The 10083-nt window shown below is 35.8% G+C and overlaps 1 protein-coding gene across 2 annotated transcripts in view; it reads right to left on the bottom strand.

Annotated features, from left to right (window-relative positions):
- Positions 1-538: 538 nt before the first annotated feature.
- HTR1E (5-hydroxytryptamine receptor 1E) overlaps positions 539-10083 on the bottom strand; it is a 77050-nt gene continuing 67505 nt past the window's right edge. The window contains exons 1-2 of one of the 2 annotated variants that reach the window (XM_019661691.1): positions 8069-8085; positions 539-2043 (exon numbers count right to left, since the gene is read on the bottom strand). In XM_019661691.1, the coding sequence (XP_019517236.1) occupies positions 760-1857 (1098 nt within the window). In that variant the 5' untranslated portion in view covers positions 1858-2043; positions 8069-8085 and the 3' untranslated portion in view covers positions 539-759. Of the gene's footprint in view, positions 2044-8068; positions 8086-10083 lie in introns of those variants that run through there. The other variant, XM_019661689.1, reaches the window with a different exon arrangement.

Raw genomic sequence — 10083 nt, 5'->3', positions numbered from 1 at the left:
GCTGGGACACTTTTTAGAATGGAGGAGCCCTATGTATCTTTCAGCTCATACAGCAACACATTGACCAAAGTAGATTTAGATTATTTTGTACTTGCTTATGTTCATATTCATAGTCAAAGACCTAGGAATGTGCCTGTGTATTCATGCCAGGTTCTTTTTAGAGAATGAGGAAGCTTATTTAATTATAAATGAAACAGGACATTCCATCTATACTATTTGTGCCTGAAAGGAGTGGGCTATGTAGTCATTGTAAATGATTTCAGCTCAGGTCTGAAAGCAATAGATGATAGCGCAACACTTTTATTTGTTTGTGTTTTGTTTTATGTTCCCACTGGACTTTGTAAGCATTTGGAACAATAACCTTGGATTTAATGTTAAATGAGGGCAAGTTATCACTCATTTGATTTATAAGTAATAAGAAATTCTGCAAGTAAAGATTTATTTTGGCATTCTTTAATTTCAGGGTTAACTGAAATGGCTAAAAATAAAAAGTATTTACTATTTCACCTTATTATTTCAATGAAATGTCTGTTTTTGTATAATGTTTATTTGAAATTATATGCCACAAGTAAGACCAGAGGTAGAAAACAGCACACCAAATAACAGGCCTCAAACAAAACAGAAAACAAACAAGAAACAACATCACACATACTTACAAACTCTCCTGAACCAACTATGTTTAAGAATTAAGAAGTTGCACCCTTTATCCCTGTCCACTCATGAGGCTGATAAAAGTCATGCCTTCTGGCTTTTTACAACCTAAGTATGTTCTCGGCACCTAATGAGCTTTTTAAAAGCCAACTTAAAGTCTTCATTAAAACTTGTGTAGAGCAGAGGGTTGATCAGAGAATTAACATAACCAAGCCATGTCAAAAAATCGGCCACTTCAGAGGACACGGTGTAGATGCTCAAGCCTACAATCAACTCTTTGATGAAAAACGGCAGCCATGACAAAATGAATGCACCCAAAATCAGTCCCAGGATGCGCGCTGCCTTGCGCTCCCTAGTACTAGAGATCTGCTGGCGTTCTCCCGGGTGATCTAGGTCATTGTGGAAAGGAGGGATCCTGATGGAGGTGTGGATCCTTTCAAACTCTGTGGTAGGGTCTGAGGTGGAGAAGTCAGACACACAGAAAGTCTGTGTAAGTTTACAACTTGCAAATGAATTTTGGCTATCCGTGCTTCTGTTGCTTAAGTGCCGGCTTGATCCTCTTTTCTGGTAAAGGCTCTTGGCTGCATGGTAAATCCGGTAATAGAGAATCAGTATTAAAGTCAAGGGGATATAAAAGGCCCCAAGAGTGGAGTAAATGGTGTAGATGACGTGGTCATGCTGGATGGTGCACTGACTTGGGGGCGGGCTGAGTAGGCGGTGGCTCCTCCAGAACAGAGGGGGCATGGAGATGAAGATGGAGATGGTCCAGACAGTGAGGATCATCAGTCCCGCCCTCTTGGCGGTCCTCTTTCTGGCATACTCAATAGCATTGGTGATGGCCCAGTACCTGTCCAGGGCAATCACACAGAGATGTAGGATGGAGCAGGTGCAGCAGGTCATGTCCACACTCAGCCACACCTCGCAGATGAAGTACCCTAGCTTCCAGCTGTCCATGACAATGTACATGATGCTCAAGGGCATGACGAGCACTGCCACCAGGAGGTCCGTCACCGCCAGGGAACAGATCAGGTAGTTGGCAGGCTGGTGAAGTTTCTTGGTGGTACAGATGGCCATAATCACAGCCAGGTTGAGCAACATGGTCAGGGTGGTGATGATCACCAGAGTCATGGAAATGAGCATCTTCTCAGTGATGGTCCTGGCTCTCACAGCCACACTGTCTTCTGTGGTACAGTTAGTGATGTTCATGGTATCCCCGTTCCAGTATACACTGTGGAGAAGCTGCTGGTTATTTTCTTTCAGCTGGAAACTACTTAGACTTGAATGTCTCTCATTTGTATGGAGGCTGTAATTTCTTCAGCTATGTAGTCTCTTGTGTTCCATTTTGTGTGGGTAAAGGGAAGCACCACAGCATTTCTTCTGAATGGAGGGTTCCTGGAAAATAGTATGCTACCGGTTAGTGAATGAAAAAGCCATTATTATTTTTCCCGGAAAACATGAAAATATTTTGGTATTCATAAATTGTGTTTGCATAATTTTGATATAATTTTTCTTTTCCTCTCTGAATATAAACTTTATCTTTACATTATTTTTCAAAAGATACCTTTTTTTGGGGTTAAGTTCCTGAAGGCTTTCTGATGAAGACATTATTAAATTTTAAGTTTATCTTTCCATCTGAATTTCTTTTTTGTTTTTATTCTTTTATACATGGTATATATATATATATACATATATATATACATATATATATATATATAAGGCTTTTTTATGTTTAGAAACATATATTCACATTACCTCATGCTTTAAAAATTCTGACACCATTACATTAAAGAAAAAATTATATTATTTATAATAAGCAGTCTTGCAATCAGATTTTATAGTTTCACAGCAAATATTTAACTCCAGATATATTTTAGTGTCTCAGTGGGATTGTGCGATTTTGTCTAATTATTTCTGACATTTTATATATCCCACTGTGCATTTCTTTGGAAAAAAGAGAGAAAAAAGCATGTAGCATTACTTTGATATTTATGGCAAATTGTTCTCAGAGTAATACAGTCAGCCGACTGTGAAACAGCATCATCATTAAACTAAAAAATCTCTACATTTAAAAAAAATGTGTTTAGTTTTGGTTAACATTTGTATTCTATTTATATTATCTATCTATCTATCTATGGATCATCTATCATCTATCTATCTACCAACTTGTCTATCAATCTATCATCTGTCCATTGGATAACTGTGATTAAGCTGGCCAGTCAATGAGATAGTCAGTGACATTTATTGAATGAACAGCTGTAAGGAATTTTAAAAAGTAAAATTAAACATAAGTATATATTCACAAGACAATCAAAATCCACATAGGGATACTCACAGCTAATGACTACTGGTTAGACACTGATCAAATCTTCTGATTAGATTCTATGGGACTAGGTCCAGGAAAACTTCAAAGAGAAACTGGTGTCTCAGCAATTTTAAGAAGGGACATAGATTGATGTGGATTAGGCCTAACCAGCACAATGATTTCAGCAAAAGGTGAGGGCAGGAGGCATGTGTGAAACAGGAGTGAAAGTGGTGAGGGCCTTTGGGTGGAGTGGGGACAGGAAATCAGGGGGCAGGAATCAACATCTCTAGCCTAAGTGAAATCTAGCTCAAGATTTCATTTCTCCTACCCATAGGGCAAAAACCAAGAGGGGCAATGGGTACCATTTCTCTTTCAGATACAGAAAATGAAAGAAAGCAACAATGATTTCACTAAAGACCCAAAATGGGGTAATTGCTTTTTAAAGACAGTCTGTATCTTTCTGCAGTTAAATGAGAATCTTTCTGCCTCTCTGTTTCCATTATGTTTTTACAGTGTTTTTGTGGAAGTACCTACTTTTGGATGTCTTGTATTTCTCTAGTTCTCCCAGGGGATTTGCTCCACCAATAATCTCCTCTTTCTAATAAATTGAATGTTTTTTTCTTTTCCACTGGTACCTTTCCCTCCTTTTAAAATCAGTTTAAGTGTGCATTTACTTTTGAGACCAGGCTGTAAAGTTGAAAGAGTATGGGCTCTGGAATCAGACAGACCTGGGTTCAGACTCCAGTTGGGTCATCTGCTAACTGCATTTCTTCTCATGTCTCGTGTATTTATGTCTCCATTTTGACCCCTTTCTCTTTAACAAAATTTAATAAAGTTGTTTTTTTTCTGTAAATATTAATCCTTAGTTATATTTTTCTTGGGTTCTTGAGGTTTGCTGAATAGAATAGTTCTCATTAAAAAGATTTTTCCACTCCGATTATAAGATTGAACATAGAGAATAGCATGGATAAGGGAGAGAAAGCTTTAGAAATTTCAATTTGATAATAGAGGCAATTAGTAAATTAAGTTATTTTGAAAGCATGCAGTAAAAAGAATAGTTCAGCTTCATAGAGCTTTTAAAAGCTGCTATATTTTTCTGAACTTCCATAACTCCTAATTGTCATTTTTCTGGTGACCTCATTTTGTTCCTTATTTTGGAACTATTTTTCATCCCCCCCTTCCCTTGCCCCAGCAGATTATACATTTCTGGAGGGTAGGCTGCATGCCCGATTCATCTTTTTAACTGCCTCTAGTTAAATCAGAAAAAACATTGCCATTTGGTGGGGACTATGTTGTCAGCTCTTTAATGTGACTTCCTGGTTTATTTTGTACTGAAGCCTTTCAGAGTAGGAGTTAAGTTTTCTATCCCTGTGCTGTCAGTCACCCCAAACTCCTGCACACATCTAGCTTGCCATCTTTCATCTTTTCCCATTGAACAATATATCTTAAATTTTATTTCATAACAACACATATAACGCATTTTTTGAATAGCAGAAAGACATCACCTAGGGAACGATGATAGATTGAACAAGTCTGAGAACTGGGCCTTGGAGCTTTTCACTTTTTAAGGGTCAGGTAGGTAAGGAGAAATCTGCAAAGCAGAGAACTACTGAAGAGGAGAACAATGAGAGATACTTTCATCCCAAGACCATGTGAAGAAACTATATCAGGTTAGAGAGAGTGATCAATGTGTAATAATGCCGACAGGCCCCAGTGGTGAGTTCTTGACCATTGGGCTGGGCGATGTGAATGACATCGATGACCTTGACAAGAGCAGTTTGGTGCAGTGGTGGAGGTGAAAGGCCGAATGGGATTTCAAGAAGGAATGGGAGAAAGGGAAATAGTGAAGAAAAGCAATTACTTTAAGAGTTTTGCTGATAAGGGGAGTAGAGAATAAGGTAGTGACTGGAGAGAGATGTGGGGGTAAGTTGTTTCCTTTTTAAATTGAGAGATTGTCTTTTTAAACTAGGCTATTTACAATTTTCTTTGCTGCTACACTCAATATCCTTTACATTGGGACAGATAACATTTTGGGAATGAGTGAAATAAAAAAGAAAAGCAGAAAAGCAGTAATGGAGGAGGCTGGCAGTCAGTCAGTAGGGCCTGGAGACCCCAGGTATGTAGAATTCCTGGAGCAATTTAAGGGATCACGTTGCGGCAGTGAAGGGGCCAAATAAACAGCCACATCAGGAAATGATCCAGCCTCAATTGTCTTGGCTTCCTTTAACCTTCTTAAGAAAATAATACATGGTTTTATAATTACTACCAACTCCTTAGGAGGCAGTATGATTTCTAATTAGAACAGTGCTGGTTAGATCAGCACCTAATTAGAATAGCACCCGGAAATCTCTTAAGTCTCTTTAGCTTTTCACATAGTAGGGGAGGGAGGACTATAATAACACTTATCTCAAAACATATTCTGCAGAACCAGTCCAAATATTATCAACACATCAAACTTTTATTAGTCCACTGGAATGGAAAATTAACTGTAATAATCATAGCTAAAATCAGACATTTCCTATCAGGAGTTGATGCAGGAACTTCTCAGGGAATTTGTAACTTACAATTTCTGCTCTAATTATGACATGGAAAATACCAGTGCAGTCCAAAGCCATATTTTGATGGTTTTTCTTTAAAATTACGAGTAGAAGAGAGTTCCTCTAAACCCCACGGGTTAGTGCATGCTGTTCCCTCAGATGCTTCAGAGCCGCTATCCTAGCAATGGTGGGAGACCAGGGGGATGAGGTCACGAGCACACTCAACTCATTTTTAATTTCTCCATCTTTTCTAGTCTTCTATTCGTTTTCAACAACTATTGATAATTCGCCATATCTTTTCATCTCGTCTTTTATTGTTTTCATTTTGCCCAAATTTCTTTGAGTCATTAAAAAAAAATCTCCAATATGTGCCAATTTTTTCTTTTTTGTTATTTCAGGAGTGGCAGCTTGCCTTCATATTACTAATTTCATGTCTCTAATTGTTAAATTCACTTCTTCAGCCTTCATAAAGACTTTTCTTTGCCTGTCCAAGCAAAGGAAGTGTGGATAGTGGTATGTTTCTCAATTTGATCTTCAGTGGGAGCAAAGGAAGACGTAGAGGAGATACTAGAGTGTGGAGTCCTGTAGTCTCTTTTTCTTATTTATTTATTTTTATTTATTTAAATTGTGATTGGGACATGACGTGGTTATTATGAGGTTATTATATGCATACCAACAGGAAAATATTATCATTGTAAAGATTAAAACAAAACAGAGTACACAGTTTTAGGAGATGTTTATATATTCAAGATAAAAACAAGTCTACATGTAAGAACACATGTCAGAACAATGTTTTGTGAACATTTTCTTCCACTCTGTGGTTTACTTGGTAATTTTTAATGATGCTTTGAAAAGTAGAGATTTTAGTTTTGATAAAATCTAAGTTATCTATTTTGTTCTTTATGATTAGAGGTTCCTGTGTCCTAAGAAGTCCTTTCCAACCTCAAGGTCATAAAAGTATTTTTCTATATTTTCTTGTAGAAGTTTAATAGCTTTCGCCTTTATTCTCATGTTGGAGGAGGACATGGAGAGGACATGACTGTTGGTTGACCGGAGAGCTGGACCTGGGCACTCAGAGGCTCCTCGCCCCCTTCCCTGTCCTTGGAATGCACACTCTGCCTGCCATTCTCACAGCCGGAGCCATTTTTAAGGACACAGCCTTCAGAAAACAATGTGTTGTTAGACCATCTGGATGGTATATGTGACTGAACTCCGTTAAGGCCTCTATATAAACTTTTAAGATTCTTGCAGGCAGGTATGGAGATCTATTCATCTTGTGGCCACCCAAAACAAACCTCATATATAATTTCCTTTGTTTACTAAGTCTGCCACCTACCAATCTGGAGTGATCTGCCTCTTTCTTCTGTCTGTCCTTGTCTTTTGTGTACAAGTACCAATCTCCTGAATTTTTGAATCAACAGTTCATGATCCATCTTGAATAATTTTTTTGCATTTGGATGTGAGGTAGGTGTTTAGGTTCATTTCCCGCCCCCCTCCATATGGACATTTAGTTATTTCAAGCACTTTTTGTGGGAAAGTCTTACCCCAATGAAATATGTGTGAGTTTATTTCTATACCCTCTCTTCTATTCCATCGATCTACCTTTATGCCAATATAACTTTATCTTTATTACTGTAGCTTTTATAGTAAGTCATGAGATCTGGTGGTGTGACTCCAACTTTGTTCTTTTTTAAGATTCTTTTGGCAATTATAGGGTCTACGAATTTCCATATAAATTTTAGAATCAAATTGTCAGTTTCTACAAAAATGCTGCTGGAATTTTAGTTGGGCTTTATAGAAATTATAGAATAATTTAAGGAGAATGAAAATTTATCTATCTATATTGTGTATCTTCCAATTCATGAACAAAATAGTGTTCTTCATTTATTTTGGTATTTCTTAATTTCTCTCAGTAACATTTGTGGTTTTCAATATGGAGGTATTTGCACATATTTAAATTAATCCCTATGTATTTTAATACAGAGGGTACCAAAAAATGTATATACATTTTAAGAAAAGAAAAATCTGTATTAAAATTGTAATACAATGAATGACGCTAGTATTCATTTGATTAATGCTATCTTTTGAGTGAATGTCATATTACACATTGCTACTGTAATTCAATTCAACTTTGAAAAGTAATATCTCTTAAAATGTGTACATTTTTTTGGCACCCCCAGTATTTTTTATGATTTTCTAAGTGGTACTTGTTTCAATTTCCATTTTTATTGCTTGTATAGAGAAATACAATGGAGGTTTTTTTTTGTTTTTTTATTAAATTATTTTTTATTATGAAATACACATTTTTTAGAATTAGTTTCAGCTGTACAACACAGTGCAATAGTTATACTTTTTACTACAGTGGAGTTTTTGATACTAATTTTAAGCCTGTGATCTTGCTAAATACCTTTATTAATTCTAGTAGATATTTTGTAGATTCTTATCATGCCACTTGCAAATAGAAATGGTTTTATTTCTTTTCCAATTTTATCGCTTTTATTTCTTTGCCTTGCTTTATCATACTGACTAGAACCCCAGTAAAATGCTGAGCAGAAGTGGTGAAAGCAGATAGTCTTACCTTGTTCCCAATATCAGAGGGGGAAATGTTCATTGTTCACAATTAATATTGGAGTAGCAAAGTTTTTCTTAGATTCCTTTTATTATTAGTTTGAGGAAATTTTATTCTATTCCTAATTGCTGATAGTTTTTATGATAAGTGGGTATTTAATTTTATAAAATCTATCTTTTTCAACCATTGAGATGATTTATATATCTTTATTCTGTTAATGTGGTGAATTACAGTAACTAATTTAATGATCTTGCATTTTTGGAAAAACCCCAGTTAGCTATGGTGTATTGTCCTTTTTATATATTGACTTGCTAATATTTTGTTAAGGATTTTATATTTGGTGCAATATTTATGTGAAAAATTTTTTTCCTGTATTTATTTTGCCTACTTTTGGTATCAAAGCTATGCTGGCCTTAAAAAAAATGAGTGCTCAAAACTTTCTGAGCCGGCCGGCCGAGTGGCGCGATGGTTAAGAACTGGCTTGGGACACCAGAGGGCCCGGGTTTGGATCCCACACATGAGGGCCAGTGACACTGCCCTCCACAGCTAAGATGCTGAACAACAGGTCAACCTGGAGCTGGGCTGCTGTGAGTCACCAGCGACGGCATTCGCTACAGCCCCTGCTGCAGTGGGTTGCCATGGGCTACCATGTGTAACCAGCAGCCAGCGTGAGCAGCCAGCAGCCGCAGTGAGCAGCTGTCCAGAAGCCGGCGACTGATGTGCCTCGCACAGGAAGAGCGCAATGATGGTGCCAACTTGGGCCAGTGAAGCAACGTCCTCCACAACTAGAATGAAGAACAAAAAAAAAAAAAACAAAAAACTTTCTGAGCAAGTTTGAGAAATATTGATGTCATTTCTTTTGCAAATATTTGATAAAATGTACCTATGCATTATTTGGATCCTGAGTTTTCCTTATGGAAAGATTTTTAATTATAAATTCAATTTTTTTAAACATATATAGGGCTTTTTAGGATTTCTGTTGATTCTTGTGTCACTTATGGTGACTTACATCCTTTAAGGAATTTGTCCATTCCGTCTAAGTTGTTAAATTTATAGTCATGAAGATGGTCAAAATATTCCTCTCATATTTTTAATGTCTATAATATATAGTGATATTCCATTTTTCATTTTTAATATTGATATTTTGGTTTTTTTTCTTGATCAGCGAGGTGAGGATTTTTCAATTTTATTGATCTTTGCAAATCACCTTTTTTCTTTTTTTATTCCAAATCACATTTTGAATAACTTGATTTGCTGTATTATCTATTCTTTATTTAATTACTTTCAGACCTTATGTTTATTATTTCCTTCCTTTACTTTATGTTCTTTTTCCAATTTGTTAATGTAAAAGCTAATTAGTTTAAAACTTTTTTCATCAGCAATATAAGCATTTAGAATTATAAATTTCGCTGTAAGCATTATTTTAGCTGCATTCTAAAATTTTTAATATTTGTATTTTCATTATCATTCAGTCAGAAATATTTTCTAAATTCCTTAGTGGTTTCTTATTTGGCTTATGCAGTATTTAGCAGTACATTTCTTAACTTCAAAGTAGTTAAGGATTTTATAGGTTCTTTAAAAATTGATTTTTAATTCTAGTGTATTCAGGCTCACAAAACATAGTCTGTATGATTTCAATTATTTGAAATTTATTTTACAGCACAGCTTATAGTCTATCTGGATGATGCTATATGTGTGTTTAAAAATAATGTGTGTACTGTGATTATTCCATGTAATTTGCTTGACAGTATTATTCAAATCTTCTATAGTTTTACTGATGTTTTGTCAACTTGTTCCATCTATTATTTAGAAAAGAGTGTTAAAATCTTCAGCTATAATTGTGGGTATGCCAATCTCTCCCTTTAGTTCTGTCAATGTATTTTGAACCTCTGTTATTAAATGTAAACTAATATAGAATTGTTATATCTTCTTGATGAATTGACCATTATGTAATGTATCCATTTGTCCCTGATAGTATTCAATGTTCTGATATTAATATAGCCACATCAGCTTTCTTTTAATTA

Source organism: Hipposideros armiger, unplaced genomic scaffold (genome assembly GCF_001890085.2).
Source record: "Hipposideros armiger isolate ML-2016 unplaced genomic scaffold, ASM189008v1 scaffold_358, whole genome shotgun sequence".
NCBI lineage: Eukaryota > Metazoa > Chordata > Mammalia > Chiroptera > Hipposideridae > Hipposideros > Hipposideros armiger.
This window is presented reverse-complemented; position numbering and strand designations above follow the sequence as displayed.